Source organism: Prosopis cineraria, unplaced genomic scaffold (assembly GCF_029017545.1).
Source record: "Prosopis cineraria cultivar Desert tree isolate PC_DT_omini unplaced genomic scaffold, ASM2901754v1 PC14, whole genome shotgun sequence".
NCBI classification, from domain to species: Eukaryota; Viridiplantae; Streptophyta; class Magnoliopsida; order Fabales; family Fabaceae; genus Prosopis; species Prosopis cineraria.
Window position 1 is genome coordinate 25,555,930 of NW_026555345.1, and position 20,217 is coordinate 25,576,146.

Consider the following 20,217-nt stretch of genomic DNA (forward strand, 5'->3'; position numbering starts at 1 on the left):
TCAATGCCCAACTATCCAAAAAAAAATATAAACTTTATTATAAATAGTTATACAATATTATATTTTTGTTTAATAATATTTTTTAATTGAATGACATTTTAATCCTTGAAAAAAAATATAATTAACAACGGGGAATTTGGAAAAATAAAATTAAATATTAGGGGGTTAATTTTAAACTTTTAAAGATAAGGAGAGTTATATGTAACTATCTCAAAGTTTAGGGGGTTTATGCATTTTAGCCTAAAATATATTTTCAATTCAATACCTAAATTTTATTGTATTCTGTATTCTATAATTTTTACATGTTGATTTCTTCTGTCCGAGGTCATTAAGCTGAGATTCTCTCTTGATTATATTGTTCATTCTCAATTCACGTTTAGAATTCATTAATTGATTTCCCAAATCTAATTTAATGCATTAAGAATTCATTACTTGTTAATAAAACTGGCGCAGCCCATGCAATGCTTAGTATATACTTGTTCATAATCTTGCATTTTTTTACAAAATATCAATAAACACAAAACAAGTAGTCAGCATTTATGTACTAATACACTTGATTAGTTGATTCATATATTCAAATGGAACACTAAAAGTAATACTCTCCCGTTAAGAAATACAATGTATAATTTGGAGTGATTTTTTATTATCAAATGCTACTTCCGTTAATTATTATAAGACATTTTTTGAAGTATCATGTTTTAAAATAAAAAGTATTTTGAACTTTTAAGATATAATTAATATTGTTTTCTTAAATATCCCTTAATTAGAAGGGTAATTAATAAACATTAAATTAAATAAGAATAAATATAGAAAGAATGTATAATTTTTAATATCATTAATGAATCATTGAACAGTACTATAAATTAGTTAAAAATGTTTCAAAATGCAGAAATTATATAATCCAACAGATAATGCACAGTCCTTTGCATATTTAAGTAATATCTTTTCAAAAAAGTTCTTAAAAATTAGAGTTATCAATTAGGGCCAGCTCGGCCTTAAAGGGTCAGCCCTTGAAGGGCTAGGGCCTAAACAGGCTGGCTCTAATTAGCCCGATTGTATGTCAGGGTTTCATTTTATAAGACCTGGCCCTAGCCCTTAGGGCTAAAGGGCCGACCCTTAGGGCCTCAACCTTATTTTTTTTTAAATTATTTTTTTGATTTAAAATTATAAAAAAAATATATTTATAATCATAAAAAAAGTTATTATACATAAAATTAAGTTTAAGAAAATAAATTTAAATTAATTTACACCACAACAATAAAGAAAACTAAAATATTTAGGTCTAATATCAAATAGCAATGAATACCAATAAAAATTAAACTTAGCTAATATTATCATCTAAATCTTAATAAATAAAAAAGGGATGGATGAGTACATTTAATATATTCATTTATTTGAGTTATATATTTAATATTTTATTTTTTATATTATAATTTTTTTAAAAAATTATAAAAGAGCTTAAAAGGGCCGGCCCTTTTATTTTCAGGCTTAAAAGGGCTGATGCTTTTATTTTCAGGTTTAAAAGGACTGACCCGATAGGCTCGATCCTAATTGACAGCTCTACTGAAAATACTCAAAATTATTGAACAAATTATGATTTTTTATTTTCCAACGCATGTGGGGCATAGGTGGAATCAAACTAAAATTGTTGGAGATACAAATTTTAACTTTGTATAGTAGCAACTTAGTGCCTGTTTGAATTTTAATTAGGTATAATAAATTATAACAATAATTAATTAAGTAATAAATTTTAATTATAATTGATTATGTTATAACGTAATCTGTTTGGATACTGTTTTTTACAATTAATTTTAATAGAATTAAAGATATTTAAATAATTTATTCAGAATTAATTTTAATTATATAAATTATCATAAAAGACATTACTTTTAAAATTAAATTATTGATAAATTTTTATATAATATTATTAAATTTTTTAAATTTTATTTAAAAAGTAAAATATATTATTTAAATTATATATCTGATTAATTATAAAAATTTAAATTAGATTAATATTAACAATTTTAATTTACGTAAATGAATAACTTAATATATCTTAATTCAAATCAATTTAATAAAAGACAAAGATTTAATTTTTAAATACCAAAATTAATTTTACAATAACTAATAAAAATGATAATATATAAATTAATTTTAATGATATTATGAATATGAGCCATATCTGACGAAAATGTTAAATACTGTCTTAAAATTTTGACAATATAAAAAATGTAGCAATGCTATAAATGATGTAAAATCTCTCTCTATGAACCTTTACAACAATACTTATCATGACTCTAAATTTTAAATTAATTTTCATCTACTAATTAATATTTTATTTAAATTAATTTTATAATAAGTATTAAGTGAAGGGTGATAATTGACAAAAATTTATGCTAACAACTTTTTTAAAAATACAAAGTTTGAATTTTATTTATAAAAAAACAGAGAGAAGAGAAGAGAGTTTAATTTTATTTTTTATTAAATTATGTTTTTTCTTTATATTTTTTTTAGTTTTTCTTTGTAATTTTCTCCAATGCTTTTTGGTAAGCTTCCCTGCAAAAGCTTGGATTCTCATCTTTCAGGAAAAAATTAAATTTTGGGCCCAAAAATGAATTAACCCATTTTATGGGTGTTTGGATAATTTTGGTTTTTAATCAATCTTTTTCTCAAATAATCAATTAAAAACGCTATCTAAACACACCCTTATAATTTAGGACGGAAGAGTACTTTCCCCAAATTAACATGTTAATTGCACACATCAATGCATACAACCAATTACCCCTCCCATTCTTATTACAAGATGCTTCAGGCATTCACAAATTTATTTGTCAGCGAGCATTCAAATACTCCAATCATACACATATTCATCTATTTTAAGCCTTGGCTCAAATCACGCGACTACTATTAATATCCTAAGAATAAAAAGAGAAATTCAGTCAAGCTTTTGAGCTTTAACACAACACCATTTAAATTAGACCATCTTAGAAAAACCTATATATGACCAGAGGGAATAGCTTCCTTTGCAAAACTTTTACCTAAATGACGTGTCAATTTTTTATTAAAAACATACTCTACAAAAACCAACACACTTATTATAAATGATTAACTAATTTCCATAATCCAAATAAATTATCTAACTACCACAATTAGAATTGTAAGGAGTACTATTTTTTAGTGAAAACTTGGCCAGTATCAAATATTCACACCCTCTTCGCCAAAATTCCTCCATTGAGACATAGTAAAAGAGTTAATCCAATGGAATCTTTACCCGCTTAGATCCCATAATAGTAAATAAACAAAAAATAAATTAACAATCATAGTTCCCTGGTAGAAATCTGATTACACAATAAAAGGCCCCACTCAGATGTTACGCCGGCATTCGAAGTAAATGAAAAACAACGGACAGATGAACACTAAAATAGAGCAGATGCCATCCGAAACATCATGAAAGAAGTTGCAATCTCTTGTGAAAACGGTACAAGGCACAAAAACAACAGCACCATCGATGACCCAAAATTTTAATTGTAATTAGATTCAAAGCTCAACAAGAATCTCGAGGATCTTCAGCCACGTCAAAATGAAACGTCAGTTCAACTGTTATCAGTCTGGCAAAATTTGCTCACCGTCAGCATCTGCCTCGGTCTCAACCTTGGGCTTTGATGGAGCCTGGCCAGATCCAGGAGCCTGCTTCTTCTTGATTCCACTCACTATATCATCAATTCTCAGGAGCATGCAAGCAGCTTCAATGGCGGTCTTAAATGTTTGTGCCTTTACATTGTAGGCATCCCAGATCTAGCACCATATTAACAATACATGTAACATTGACACACAATGCTTTACCAAGACAACCCAAAGGGGCAAGGGTGTCCAAATATGAAAAAAAAAATATGTCAAGCTTTAATGTTGGGGAGGACCCCCAGGGAGGTGCATAGGTCCTTTATACTGTCGCACATTTTGGTGACACTTGAAACGTTAAATATAATTATATTGTCGCATATTGGGAGAACCATTCAAATTTACAAAAGGCAACTAAAGTATGGTACCTTCTGCTCTTTCATGTCAGTGATGGCCCCGGTATTTCCATCGATGCCAATCCATGCATTCTCTCCATTTGCATGCTATAATTTTCCCAACACAAACATGCCATTAGCCAAAATCAAAATTAATAGAAACAGCACAACAGCATAAACAAAAATTTCTTGTCTTACTTTTCCTTGCAGTGCAGTCATAGTGCGAATCACATTAACCCCACAATTTTGTGCTAAAGTACGGGGTATAGCCTCAAAAGCAATAGCAGCAGCTTCATAAGGCCACTGCCAGCAAGAATCATAGTAATCAGGACTCATGGCCCAGAGTATATCATTTTACGAAAAAAAAAAAAAAAAAAAAATGCTCCATATCAAACGATCTTTAATAGAAGAAACAGCAATGTCACACTCACCTTCTCTATGCCCTCAATGGATGAACTCTTCTGCTTCAAAGCTGCTGACACAGTCAACTCTGTAGCCCCACCTCCAGGAACAAGTTTTGGATTTTTTATAATGTTCCTTGCAACAGACATGGCATCCTGGCATACAAAAAAGCTTCAGAAAGCATTGATGGAAAAAATGCAAGTTCTCATATCATATCTCCGACATCAAACTTACCTGGAGGTTTCTTTCAACTTCATTCAAGAGATCCTTACTGGCACCCCTTAATAGTACAGTACAAGCTTTAGGGTCTTTGCAATCAACAATAAAAGCAAAATACTCATCTCCAATTTTCTTAACTTCAAATAACCCAGCACCAGTCCCCACATCAGACTCCTGTAATTCATCTGGTCTGTTTACAATAACAGCACCGCATGCCCTTGAAATTCTATTATTATCAGTTTTCCTCAGCCTCCTGATTGCACTGACTCCATGCTTACTCAGATAATGACACGCCAAATCACTAAGCCCCTTCTCCGTAATAACCAAGTCTGGTTTAAACTTCAATATTTGCATGCACATCTCCTCGATGTATTCTTCTTCCATCTTCAACAAGATATTCCAGTCTTCTTCCTGAGGAGCTCAGCATTTGTTTGGTTTTCACCCTTTTTATACTCAAGGGGGCAATCCAAAAGAATGATACGTGGATTAACAATCTTTCTCCTCATCTTGCCAGGGGCAACTACATCTTTGTTTATCATAACTCCTTTAAGAACTCTTGAATCCTCCAGCTGACCACCAGGGACCTTTTCAACTTTAATATAATTTTTTATATCCACATCTCTCAAACCTTGGCCAAGATCAATGCCTACCGTTGTGGTAGCATCAATGGCTAAATCCTGCAATTTTACCCAAATATAAGGTAAATGCTGTGGTGTTGCAGATGCCCAGCAGTTATATGCACTCATAACAGCAAAGAGGTTTTTATCTTGTTTGTTCGAACAGAAACAACAAAACTGATTATGAACAAGAAAATATACGAAACAAGGATCATTTTGCAGAACTATTTTCTAGATGTACATGTATTAGCAATTAAGGTTGGAAAAAAATTGTATCATTATAGATGCAAAGCTCTTAAGCTTTACCAACTCACGAAATATGGAGATAATCCCAAACCTATTGTCTCACTAGATGCTAAAATCACAATATGAACAACAAACAAGCAAGTCAAATTCTTTAAGAGCAGGGGAGGGGAAACCGATTGACAATATGACCCACCAACTCCTCCAAAAATTGAGCCTTTTATCAAGGGTTTATACAACAACCATGTGCCAGATTTTTTTTGGGGGAAAAAAGAAGATATTAAAGCAAGAATCAGCTCAAAAATCTAACCCACGTAGATATGATACTCACGGCAATTAAATCTCCAAATTGACTAGTGAATTTGGTACCTATGCAGCTTTTCACTAGGCCTAGCATTGTACCTCCTGCAGCATGATACACCAATAGCATTTAAACTTCACAGCAGTGAAAAAAAAAAACTTCTCCACAAAAAAGATGAATCTTATAGATGAAATCAAAATATTTTTCTTTTAAAGCAAGAAAGTGCACATGAATTCTACGTGTTAAAAGAAATAAGGAAAAAAGGCTATAGACACAAACAAAATTGTGAAATGTATTAATCACAATGAGGTTGACAGGCTCAAAGCAACTGCCTCTAGTGGAAAGGAACAGGAGCACTGCCCTGACAATTACATGCCATTGAATCACAGCAACTAGTTATACTGTAGAGATTCGTCTTGACTTAAGACTTCCAGTCGCAAGGAGTCATGAATAAACCATAACTACAATCATATCCAGTTTATCACCAAATTAGTACAAAGTACATTATGATTTGAGTTGACCCAGTCTCAAATTTAAATTTAACGGATCCTAAAATCAAATATCCAACTCAGTTCGGAACTATTTACACATCTTGTTCATGCAGTGCTTTTGCTACCCGGAAAACAGGTTAGAATTGGAAAAGCTTGGCCAACTATAAACTATCAAAAGCCAATATGAGGAAGAAACAGTCTTAAGAAAGTAACAGTAGCAATTATACTTACGATCCTTGGTGTCAATGGGCATGGCAATTTTGTCAAGCACAGCAATGGCATCCTCAAGAGCTTTGTTATAAGCTGTAGGTCACATGATTATAGGAGTCATCAATCATCATATACAATCTCAGACTTCTGCAAAAGAACAACTTATAAATACTTCTTACCTCGGCAAATGACTGTAGGATGATAATTTTTGTCGATGAATGCTTCAGCAACATGGAGCATCTCACCAGCTATAAAAGTAATTTTATTAAAATAAGAAAAAAAAAACAGAACAAGGCAGCATCTATCCAATAAATCAAAAAAACTCATCCCCTCTATTAGGTACACAATGACAACATAAAGTCCATTCATGACTAATTATTGACAACATAGAAAAGTACTGAAGCTGTTCTGTAGACAAAATAACCTTTTCCCTATTCAATGCCCTAATCACAATAACCAAATAAATGAATAATCCTGAATAGGTCCACAAGACGTATAGTCTAAATAATACTTCACAAAAAGATTAAATCAAATAAACTTAAATTTTAAAACCTACCAAGAATGATTACAGAAGTTGTTCCATCTCCTACTTCTTCATCTTGAGTGCGACTTAATTCTATCATAGACTAAGCAATTCCAATAGAAGAACAATGTCAGAAAGTTTCAATCAGAGTGTAGCAGTAGAAATGAGTGTGACAAATACCAATGAAGCAGAGCAAGAGAAATAAACCATACCTTAGCAGCTGGGTGAGCAAGATCTAATTCACGCAAGATAGCATTTCCATCATTAGTCACCACAATTCCTGTAAATTAAAAAGAAAAGAAACTATGCCAGTGAGACGTGTCACACGCTATTAAAAAGCAATTTACAACACAACCTAAGCCACAGGAAGGCCATGAAAAATTTTTAATGATCCAACACAGTTAAAAACACTAAAATAGAATCCAAGAAAGTGTTGGTTAAATTAAGCAGTTACTTCAGGTTACTATAACCAAGAAAAGGATCACTTTCTCAAGCAATGGAGGCATAAATCATATAAGCAGATATTTGGCCTCATGAACAAATGCAATAAATACAAGTTCTCAATTATCTGTAAGCTCCAACATGATTAGAAAACAAAACCCTAACCTCCACTAGCATCAAGTAGCATTTTCAACATGGACCTGGGTCCCAAGGTAGTGCGAATTATGTCAGCAACAGCCTGGCAAGCATTAACAATATATTCACAGCGTTAAATCACAACCAGAGTCTAGGCAGTAATAAACTATGTAATAAAGGCCACATCTATTGAAAATTCAAAATTTTCAGGCAAATTCAAGTTATTAATCATTGGAAGATCCAGTATTACATTATAGAGAAAGACCATAACAAAGGAAAAGAATATCTGAAAAGAAGCAAGATAAAACTGTGTTCAAGCTTTGAAACCATGGTTAAATAACATGTAGAGTTAACATCTGCAAAGAAGCAATGCCCGAAACCTAAATGAAATATCAACTAAAACTCTTGAACACTTTTCCATAGCGTGACCTTCCAATGCAACAAGATACTAAACACATTTTCAGCATCTTATAGGCATAATTGTCTTCCCTGAATATCAAACAAGATGGATATAGAAATATAGTACCAGAAAATCTAGTCCTCCAGCTCCGTGAGTTTGCAAATTATACTCTTCAACAAATATGGTTTTATATTTTTATATTGATATCAGGATTTCACCAGAAAGAATGACCAAAGTAAGGCCACTATAAATTTTGATGACAATATAGAGCGGAATATAATGTTCTTCTATGAGACATGATAATTAAGGAGATTTAAGCACTCAAACAGCAATTCTCCAATGCATCCCAAGGGTAGAATGCCACTCTTAAGCATGTCCCTGTGACTTGATAATTAAATTTATCAAAAATGAACTAGCTTCACGCCTTAAAAAAAAACAGATCATCAAAATTTGTAAACATAAAAAACAATCTGAGATACCATCTCCATCAAGTGAACATGTTTGCTTTTAGGTGATAGAAAACAAATAGGAGTTTTCACCAGAAGATAACAGACGAGATTTTATATATATATATATATATATACTTATTTTGAAGAGTATAGCAATTAAAATAAAACCACATCCGATTGCAAGGATACCAAACAGAGCAGCTTCTAAAACATCTAATTTCCTGCCTAGTGCACAATAAACAAATTAAAATTACATAGAATAAGAAACGACTGGACTCCCCTCAAAGTAATGTCTGTGGCCAACATAGGAGGGATGAATAATCACAAATTTTACATTATTCCAAGTAATTGAGTTCAACTATGTTACTTCTTTCTCAAAAATGAAACCGAAAAGTAAAGTCATTCCCTCTTGCAAAATGTCATTAAGCAATCCATCAGCTAAAGATGTAAGCTACTATATAAAACAGTTTTGAACATAAGACTACCAATAATGGGAGCGGTAGAGCACAGAAAAAACCCAAATGAAGCGGTACCAAAATTATTACCTTTGATGCCTGAATATTAGCATGTTGCACCTTACTTCCAGACTCCCGTTTCAAAGAGTCCTCTGTACATATTCAAGAGGTACTTGATGAGTCAAACAGAACAACGAACGTTCATAAAAAATTTGGACACACAGAAATTGGTGGCATTGGTGCATTGCTTCCAATAACAATCCAAACAATATGAAACAAATCTTGAACAGATCAGTGAATGGCACTTGACGTTCAATATTGTCATCAGTCGGCGAGAGAAAGAGAAAGAAATGACTCACTGAGGACTAGAACCGGCGCGTGCATGATTCTTTAAGTATGAGATACTGCTCGAAACTCTTTGTATGCACAATTAAACTCTGAAGTGGTAAAGAAGATCCTTGGGACTCTAGGTCCACACTGCTCACCAATTAAAAATATTAGCAAGTTGTTAGAACTCAAATATTTCCATAAGCCCATAACCAAGTTAATAACTGTAGTAAATTCAAATATCAGCCGAGTATGATCCTGAAACGCGCTAAACAAGTAAAACTTCAAATCCCAAACACACGCCTCTTCCCTCCAACGCTCGACTGCAGAGGGGACTGAGCGCTGGATGCGCCGCTCCAAGCCGCGAGGCGAACCGGGAAGTGCAGCGAGCGACCAAAAACTTTAACGCACGGGTTGAAATGGAAATGGGAGTTACCTGATGTTGATCGGAGAATGGGAGGTGGTGCAGTGTTCGGAGTAGATGGGTTCAGACCGCAGAGGCAGACGGGCGTGCTAGGGCAAACAAGAAGTGATCAGAGGAGGTGAGAGTGAAATGCCTCCAGTTGAACAGCAGAGAGGCTTCTAGTCCGCCAAAACGTGCGAGAAAACCCTCGAACGCCGTGGTGCTTTCTTCGTTTCCATGATTTTCAATTTCCAAAACAAAAAAACAAAAACAAAAACACAAATATTAATTCGGAACAAATATTAACCTGTTTTTTATATGGTTCCGCGAGAGAGTCACCTTTGAGTACTGGGATTAATTGGAGTGGCTCTCCAATAGTGATATAAACTTCTCATGACTATTTAAAATTAAAATTTGACAAAACCTTATTTCTTTTATTTAAAATATAAAATATTTTTAACTGAATTTCACTCATTAATAAAATAATTACATACTTTTCAATTAACCCTAACTTTTCATATTTACCCCTATTGAATACCTTACAATAAATAAAATTTATTATCAATAAGAGCACTTTTAAAAAAAGTGATTACACCTTAAAGGGCTAAAAATGCCTTATATTTTTAAACGAAGGGAGTATTCATTTTTATCATAATATAAATTATTATTAATTAATTTATATTTTTTAAAAACTTAGTTAAAATCTTGATTTCTGTACATTTTCACATATTCTTAATTGTACATATAATAAATACAACATTTAATTTATTCAAAACACTATCATTAATTATTTAAATTTAGTATAATAAAGTGAAAGTGTAATTGGAAAGACTTATATAAAACCTAGGTATAATTGGAAAGACTTATATAAAACCTGCCTAATAGGTCCATAACCTATATTTTGGACCAGCCATATTTTTAGAAAATACTCTATATTATTATCCGGAGCTTGTTTTCAATTCAATCAAGATATGTATATATTTTTATATAATTATTTGATAACAAACTCTTTTTATTAATATTATTAACACTTTAAATCTACTTATTTTGATTTCTTTGGATAAACATATATTAAGAATATAAAATATACTTTAAATCTTTTGCATATCTTCAGCATTTTTGTTCAATAATATGTTTATAGGTTTTGAGGAATTAAAACACTTGTCGGTAATAGACACATGACAAGTTGTTGTTAACCTTTTTACAGAATGTGATCAATGGTAATCCTATTTTCTTATATGTTGTATCCTCAAGTACACTCATGAATGCTCTAGGTTGCAAGATGAAACTGGGGAAAAAGTCTCATTAGTAAGTATATTTAAAAGATACCTTATTATTAAGGGGAAATTTCAATAAGGGACTCTTGACTAGAAATAATAAAAAAGATGACCCTAAATTTTTGAAATTTTAGTAAAGGAACCATACAAGATTTCATTCGAATTTGTGACAAAAATGATAAAATTACCTTTATTTAAATAAACAACATAAATGACTTATTCGTTTTCATATTATATGTTATTCATTTATTCATGGAATGTTGTTGATTTTCCTGCTTTACTTGTTTATAGTCATGCAGAGAAACGAACAACATTCCATAAGTAAATGAACGACATACACTATGGGAATGAACAAGTAGTTTTATCATGAAACCAACATTTGGAATAAGTTTAAGTAAAACTAAGACTATAAATAAGCGAAATAAGAAAACTAACAACATTCCAAAAGTAAACAAACAACAAACAATATGAGAATGAACAAGTCGTTTATATTGTTCTTTTAAGTGAGGATAATTTTGTCATTTCTGTCACAAATTTGAAAATAATTCCATACGAGTCATTCAATGAAATTTCAAAAAATCTTGGGTCCTCTTTTTCATTATCTTGGGTTAAAAGTTCCCACCTAAAATTTTCGCTATTATTAAAGTGTATATGAGGAAAAAAATGTAATCTTTATAGTATTGGTTATACAAATGGTGAAAAATAAAAAATACTTTTTAAATCACTGAAAATGAGAAAATCAATACAAGGAAAGTTATGGTTTGAGAACTTAATCGAATTGTTACTCATAGAAAGTTTCATATCATAATAATGATGATGTTGTCAAGAATTATGATTCTATTTTGTGAAAAAATTTGGCTAGCTTGTGGCTAAAGATTTTAGATAATGTTGTGTGGGAATGTAGGAGGGTAAAGAAATAAATTTATAGACTGATTTTTGGCTAGATAATGGGTGCCCTTTATATCAAAGGGCGTTGAGAAGGCCAAAAGGAAGGTTCGTTGAATGTAATATTGTTGACCTGGTTGATGAAAGAAAGGAATGGGAGTTGCTGTACTTAAAAGACTACTTATTTGAAGTTGATACACTGAAGTTACGAGCCATAATTCCAGCTATGGCTAGAAATCAAAGTGACAATATTATATGGATAGGGTCTATGAGAGGTTTGTATGTTGTGGCAGATATATATATATATATATATATAAGAAGATTATATGAGAGGTAGATGTTGAAGATAAGGTTGTATGGAAGAAGATTTGGAAGTAGAAGAGACCTAGAAAAGTATAGGTTTTTTATGGTTGGCAACTCATGATAGGTTATTCATTTCTATTAAAAGGGCAAGAATAGTGGGTGGTTCCTCAATATGTAGTAATGAGCGTGTAATGCATGTTTTAAGAGATTGTGAGGGGCACAGAAGGTTTGGAGGGCTTTGAGAAGGGAGAAAGTATCTAATTCCTTTTTTGTGTGGCAAGGAAAGGAGTAGATTTTAAATAATTTGAATAAACAGGAGATTGGGGACTAGTGTTTGCTATCGCTTGCTGGCGGTTTGTGGGGTGGCATTGGAGAAACAGTCACCATTTGAAGAGGGATTTCAAATGTTTGAGAAGCCTAAGTTGATTATAAACAAATATGTGCGTGAGTGGAAGCACTTGACTAGTTTGTTTGGTTGACCTAGCATATGTAGACAAGAGGTGTCAATGGGTTGGGTGAAACATGAGACTAGTTGGATCAAGCTCAACTTTTATAGAGCTATTAATTTGATTGAATCAAATACTGGTTGTGTTGGGTTACTTAGGGAAAATGATGAAAATTGGATATATGGTCATGCCAAGCGTGTGGGGTTTTGTTTAGTGGTTATGGCAAAGTTGTGGGGTGTGTTGTGGGTTAAGGTGGCTAAAAGAAGGAATGTGTGTAGGTTGATTATTAAAAGGGACTCCTTGGCTATTATTAGTATGCTCAAGGGGATAATGGTTGATGGCTTAGATAGAAATAATATAATGAAAGTGATTAAAGATCTACTTTGTACAATTGACGGGTACAGATACAACATATTTATAGAGAAGGAAGTACTTATACTCACTAGTTAGCTAGTGTTGGTCCTTTGTAGGATTTTAATCTAAAAGAACTTGTTTTTTCCTCTTACTGGTATAGTGATACTTTGTACAAGGATGAAATGGGCGTAACTATCCCACGTGAAGTTTTAATGCAACTCAATTGAGGCTTTGCCCTCTTTGCTTATCATCCTCATCGTCATCATCTACAACAACAACAATGCGAGTGTTGTGAGACGATGGAATGTAAAAATCTCCCCCGTTTGAGGCAAAGGTAATAAACATGCAAATTGACTTGCAATTTGGAACTTCCTCCAAACTAATGATGTGTTTATAGCTAGTGAATGAACCTTAAAAGGGTCTGTCCTATGTTACACAAAATATTTTTATAAAATATTTGGTAGTGGATGAGGTATTTTAATCACTAGCTTAATAAGTGAATTTTAAAGTATTAGTGTCCAATTGTGCAACAAGACTTTCAATGTGGCATTTTTATGGTATCAAGTGTGGCAAAGTAAAGAAGTCGAAGAGAATATTTGGGCTATTAAAAGTTCTTTTAGTTTAATTCAATGAAGTTTTTCTATTTTTATTGATTTTTTGTATTTTATTTTCATGTGTTTTATTTATTTATTATTTTAAATTTAATAGCCTAGTATGGGCTTTTGGGTTTAAACTATTTATTAAAGTTTTTATGTTAGGATTTTAGAGAGTAACAATTGAGTTACGAGTATTTTTATTTCTTTAAGTACTACTCATATGCAAACAGCACATAGAGCGAACATATAGAATAAAAAGTTATCTCTTTTTATCAAGTTTTACTTTTTTATTAGTGTTCAAAGTTTAATACCATGTGGCTTTTTTGGTTATTGTGGCATTGATAGTTCCTCATTTGAGATATCATAGGTGCAATTCTAGCTCTTTGTGTGGGTGTTTTCAATTAATGTGTTCTCCATGAAATAATATATCGTATATAAACCTCCTTCAAACCAATCATGTTCACGTATGGCTAATGTATGGAACTCCAAAAGTTCTTTTCCATGGTACCTTGAAAATTAGTTAAGGGCAAAGCTAGGTGCATGTCAAGGGGGCTGCTTGTCCACCCCTATACTATATATAAGAGTGTGTTTGGGAATTTAAGATTGAATGAAAATGAATGGTTATTAATAGAATGGAATGGAGTGGAATGGAATAAAACAACATTTTTCATTGTCTGGGAGTTTTATAATGAGAAGAAATAGTTTTGCATGATCATTATTTGGGAGTTATCATAAAATAGATGGAACGGAATGAATTAAAACTTTTTTTCCTATGTTACACAAATGACTAAATTAAAAAATAATAATACTCATTAAATAATTATAATATTGTCCAACAAAAATAATAATAATTGAAATTAATGGTAAAACAAGATACCTAAGAATTAAGAATGAAAAGAAAAGGTGAGTAATAGAACTACTCAAGTAAACATACATGTTGTGTAAGAGGAAAACACAATGAAGTTGTAGTGCTGAAAGGCAAGGGGGGAGAGAGATGGTAAGACTAAAAGAGATATAGTAGAAGATATGGCTGTACAATTTCTCAGGATATGAGAAGAAGGAATAGAAAAAGGTAAATAATGATGATAATGAAACTACATAAAAGAAGGCTACAGATTGTAATAATGAGTAAAGCACTTTTTGGTAGAAATTATGGGGGATGTGAGTGAGACAATGTCTAATTGACTATTTTTATTTTGTCAGGTAGGGTTTTTATAGGTTATCAGTGGCGACAATAGAATCATAATATCATCTTTTGCTATAAGTGACTTTCATATATTTTTTCTGTTTATTTTTTTTTTTGCGTAATGGAATCTCATATGAATATTGGTGAAAAAACATTATTGTTATTTGTTAAAGAAAAATCTAGAATAGATTCCTTTGCATACACTTTTTTCTCTCTCTATATTTATCATAAAAGCATTTGGTTTTGTTTTATAAATTTTTACCTTCATCGATAAATTCAAACTAAAAAACTTACATACTCCTTCAAAATTGTTTTAAAAATTGATATAATATGTAAATTACACTTTTTTTGTTTCTATTAAGTTATTATTGATTAGAATGCATTTTTTAAAATACAAAATGGTTAGTATGTAATTTAAACCCTGAACTATAGGTTCAGAGGTAATTTGAATTCTAAACTTTTAAACAAATATATCCAGAATCCTAAACAATTAAAATTGAGGCAATTTTGCCCATATTGTTAACTTTCAAGAAGCGTTCGTTAAATTAGGGCTTAAAATACAATTTTTTTCAAATGAATTTGATGACCATTTGTTAAAAGTTTATGATATAGGCGAAATTGTTTTAACTTTAATTATTTAGGGTTCATAATACACTTTTTTAAAGTTTATGATTCAAATTACTCTAGCGCCTATAGTTAAGGTCCAAATTACATATTAATCCTTTAAATTAAGGGCATCAATGGCAAGGATTTAGATTCAATCCATGTTCTAATTACACACATTGAATGAGTATCATTATGTGGCTTTATCTTTGCTATCGAATTAAATCAATGATTCCAAGTAAGGCTATGGATAAATCCATGAAATAGTGACCATGCATGCAAGGGCCAAAATTTCTCAAAACTCCCCCCTTTACATGCACTGTAAAATTTTTGTTTTAGGCAACAATTTTATCCGCAATAGTTCTAAAAGTGTTGCCTAGTGTGGTCATAAGTAACAGTTTTTGTATGTTGCTATTGATATCTTATTTAAGCAACACATTTTTGGCAACATTTAAAAAATATTTCTTAAAGTAGAATAAGCAACAATTTTCAAATGTTGAAATAAAATTTTTAAATAGGCAACAAAAAAGAAATGTTGCCCATAAAAGTTCTTTAATAACAATATTTCAAAATTGTTTCCCATTTTAATAGGCAATAAAAATATCAATGTTGCTTATAAATCTTTTTTCTAGCAACATTTAAAAACTATTGCTTGTTATTTTTCTACACATAAAAAATTATTTTTGATTTATAGTATAATTTTTATATAAATTTTTTATTTATTTATTCTCTTAATTTTTTAATTTATTATTTAGATAAATTAAAAAATTAATTTAACAATCACACAAAAAAAATATATTTTGCATTACATTATCAATAAGTCAATTCAAAAGAATGGTTAAAGTCGCTATTTCTCTCAAGAGGTTCGGGGTTCGAATCTTAAGTAAACAAGAAAATATTAATATTTAACTTTTTAACTATTTTGCAACAATTTTTAAATATTGCCTATTTTATGTAATAAGTAATATTTCAAAAACTACTGCAACAGGTCTCCAAAAAATCATTGTTTATTCTCATAGTTTTAGACAACTGTTTTTAAAATGGTATGGCTAAAGATAAGAAAATTATTGCCTAAAGTAATAGGTAACACTCAAATTGAGAACACTCAAAATCTATACATTTAGACAATATTTTTCAAACCTGTAACAACACTTTTGAACTATTTCAAGATAACAAACATATTATAGTGATGTGTGATGTCACTTTCCATGCACCCATTTCCATATCTTCAGTTCCTAGTTTGCAATTTTTCTAGTTGAATATTGCTTTCCTTTTCCCCCCTCAACACCTATATTACTTGAATTTGTTGAAATTCAATGATTTAGAAATCCATCCATACTTAATTTGATTTGCAAGAACCCATCTCCATTATGTTCCTCTTTTATATCTCCATCCTGACATTGAGAGGGAGGAAACTCCCCATTGTTGGAGCTTTCTTACTTTTACTATCATGATCTTTAGGTTCATTGTTTTCAAGAAGATGGTTGTATGGTTCTTAACATCAACGTTAGATCCCCTCCCTCGCTACTTCAGAGTTGGTTCTCTCCTTTTCAAAGGAAGGCAAGTTTTGTTTAGAGAAATAAGGATGGATGTTGTGGTTTATTTAGTTGCTCTTGCTACTCTCAAAGATCTCAGTCTATTGATTTAATCGAATGGTAGAGATAAGGTCACATTGTGACACTTATTCAATGCGTGTAATTGGGACACCAACTAAATCCAAGTCTTAACAATAAGAGTTTATCATAAAATAAAGGGAGAGTTTTTGTTAGGGCCCTCAAAAAGCAAGATACATACATTAAAGACTCAAGGGAATCTGAAAATTCCTTCGCAGGTTGATGGCCCTTCACATAATTAATTTATTTATTTTTTGCTAAAATGACAGATGGCTCTGCCTTCTTCTTTTTTAGAAAAAAGTTGTCACTGTTAGTGGCCACTAGAGCTAAATTATAGGCAAGGAGGCCACTACCATTGGAGCTTCATTTACTACCAAACTATCAAAGCCTTTTGATTATACACTACAAATATATATGTGTGTGTTATATTATAACTCCTATTTTTTAAAAAAATATACAAGCTATTGTTCGGATATGAACAATAATGCATCCGTGATTGACCAGATCATATGAAAATGTTTGAAAAATAAATTTATAACATATATTTTTTATTTGGTATAATATTGATAACTTATCAATATTGAAATAACAAGTTGTAAAGAAAATGCTTGAATAGGTTGTGTTTAAAAAATTGAAAACTCATCTTATATATGAACAAGTCATGGTTGAATATTTATAAATGATTGTTTGTATATGAATAACAATATGTCCATGATTAAATAAAGCTTATAAAAATGCTTGTAAAATAAATTTAAAACATATTTTTTATTTTTGTTTAGTATAGTATTGATAACTTGTCAATATTGAAATAACAAGTTGTTGACAAAATGCTAGAACAAGTTGTGTTTAAAAAATTTTGACAACTTATCTTATGTTTGAATAAGCTATGTTTAAATATTTACAATTGATTTTTTATATATGAATAAAAATATGTTCATAATTAAATAAAGCTTATGAAAATACTTGAAAGATAAATTTATAACATTTATATTTTTTATTTAGCATATATATTGCTTCCGAGGGCCCTAACTGAAATTATCCCTGCAATAAACAATACATAAAAGATTAACATGTCTTGATTAAATTGAAACTGAGCACTTTAAATATATAATATCAAGTGTATTGGGTTATTGTTGAATGAAAAAATGACGAGCCTTGCAAAATATTAAAGTATGTATTTTTTATTTTCTAATTTTATATAAATTTTTAATTTAATTTTTTAATTTTATAAAGTATCATTTCAGTCCCTTAACCTTAACGCTATTTGTTTCAAATAATTATTTTTTATGTCAATTATTGTTATTTTTTAAAAAAATTAAACTCAATGTGTTAACATTTGAAAATATTTTATAAATATTTAAAAGTCTAATGTAAAAAAAAATTTGTGATAAAACTAATGATATTAGAGTTAAATGACTGAGAAAACTTTATAAAATTAAGGAGTTAAAATGAAATATTGTACAAAGTTAAATGGTTAAAAGTATATTTTAATCTATTAATTTTTTAATAAACATGTTAAATTAATAATGTTAATTTCCTTGATTGCAAACGCAAGTTAACGTTAGCAGGAAGATCAGAGGCGAAAGTTAAAGTAAAAGTGGTCAAAGGGAGGTAGAGTAATTTCTCACGTTTTCCAAACAACTCCCAAGTTTTTTGACACCTGCCAGTGACCAAATCAAATTCAAGGGACCTTACGGTAATCAAGCTGTTTACACGCACCTTTATGTAATTATTATTGATTATTGATATTGATTTATTTATCCACGAGATACTGTCAAATAATCTTTATTATTTTTTTATTTTCTGGCCAACAAAGAATCTTTATCTTAAGTTAATTGAAATTGATTCATGATACAAATATTAGTTGAGACGCCACTCATGCGAGTAATAATTGAAGTTGGGACAGGTGTCAATAATTAGTGTCCAACAGTCAATAAAAACAAATTATGCACAATAAAAAACTTCAATCATAAATAATATGATGAAAAACATTTGAGGAAATCAACCATTTAATTCTTAAAATTTTAATCCAGCAACAATTAAACTCTTAAAATTTAACTTGGTATAACTTAGTTTTCTAAGTTTTTGTGTTAAATGTGTTCATCTCTTATACATAATTAATCTTCCACAACTCATTTATATGTAGAGATGGGCTAAGTCTATAAGTCAAGTTATTTCAAAATTGACCTTTTTTGAAGGCCGGTTGTTATTGAAATGGTTCAGGATTGAGTCTATAAGCTCTTTTCATTTTTTTAGTTTTTAAAATTAAAAATTTTTAATTATAATATTTCTTGTCTTTTTCAAAATGCAAATTATAACATTAAAAAATAAAAATGAGTTATAAAAATTTTAATTTTAAAGTATAAACAATATTTTAAAGTTTAAATTTGACTTAAAATAATTATAATATTTCTTGTCTTTTTCAAAATGCAAATTATAACATTAAAAAATAAAAAATGAGTTATAAAAAATTTTAATTTTAAAGTATAAACAATATTTTAAAGTTTAAATTTGACTTAAAAATAAAAAATATTTTATTTTTTCAACAGCAAAACAAAAACAGGTTTAAAAAGGCTTCGAGCTTATACTTTTTTTTTTTTAAAGATGGTCACATTTTAAAGCTCAATTTTTTTAAAAAAAATATTATTTTTTAAACTTTAATCCTTATAAAAATGTGGTTAAAATGGCAATCTTATTAACTTTATCTATCTGTGACATTAACTTTGACCAAACAGGTAGAATGATCATTTGGCATCCTTGATAATGCCACATGGAACCCCATAAATATACGCAAAACTGAAGCTGCTCTGTGGAGGACTGGAGGATGAAGTTTGCAGAGTAGAGCACTTTCCATGTGGCATTGACTAAGATGCCAAATAATCGTCTTCGCGAAGTTAATGCCTACGTTGATAAGTCAAGAGCACTGGCCCCTTTTTTTCTTTTTCTTTTTTAATAATTTTAGGGGCAGGCATGGTGCCCGAAGGGCCATGGGATCGCACTTAAAATTTAATGCCACAAAGGCACAACTTGGCACCACTAGATAAGGGTCTTTGGTTGCAGGACTAACTTTATATACATATATATATATATATAATATATATAATATATATAATATATATATATATATATATTATATATATATATATATATATATATATTATATATTAAATGGTAGATTGAGTTGCACTGAGACAAACTTCAAAAACTGACTGTAGCCGAGTTAAAAACTTTATCATGATTAATTTTACCAAAGCATTTTACTTGATATAAAAATAAAAAATTAATTATGAATTTCAAGAGCAGGAAATTATGCTTCAAAGCTTTT

At 30.3% G+C, this 20,217-nt stretch overlaps 1 protein-coding gene across 1 annotated transcript; it reads right to left on the reverse strand.

Moving 5' to 3' along the window:
• Window positions 1-3,213: 3,213 nt before the first annotated feature.
• Window positions 3,214-9,850, reverse strand: LOC129293804 (T-complex protein 1 subunit gamma-like). The gene is given in 15 exon segments (XM_054931915.1): window positions 3,214-3,795; window positions 4,047-4,121; window positions 4,212-4,316; window positions 4,445-4,570; window positions 4,650-5,050; window positions 5,053-5,311; window positions 5,826-5,899; window positions 6,518-6,589; window positions 6,676-6,744; window positions 7,053-7,122; window positions 7,232-7,299; window positions 7,626-7,698; window positions 8,990-9,051; window positions 9,259-9,376; window positions 9,663-9,850. Coding segments are annotated over 14 exon segments (1,671 nt in total). The 5' UTR covers window positions 9,284-9,376; window positions 9,663-9,850; the 3' UTR covers window positions 3,214-3,603.
• Window positions 9,851-20,217: the final 10,367 nt, after the last annotated feature.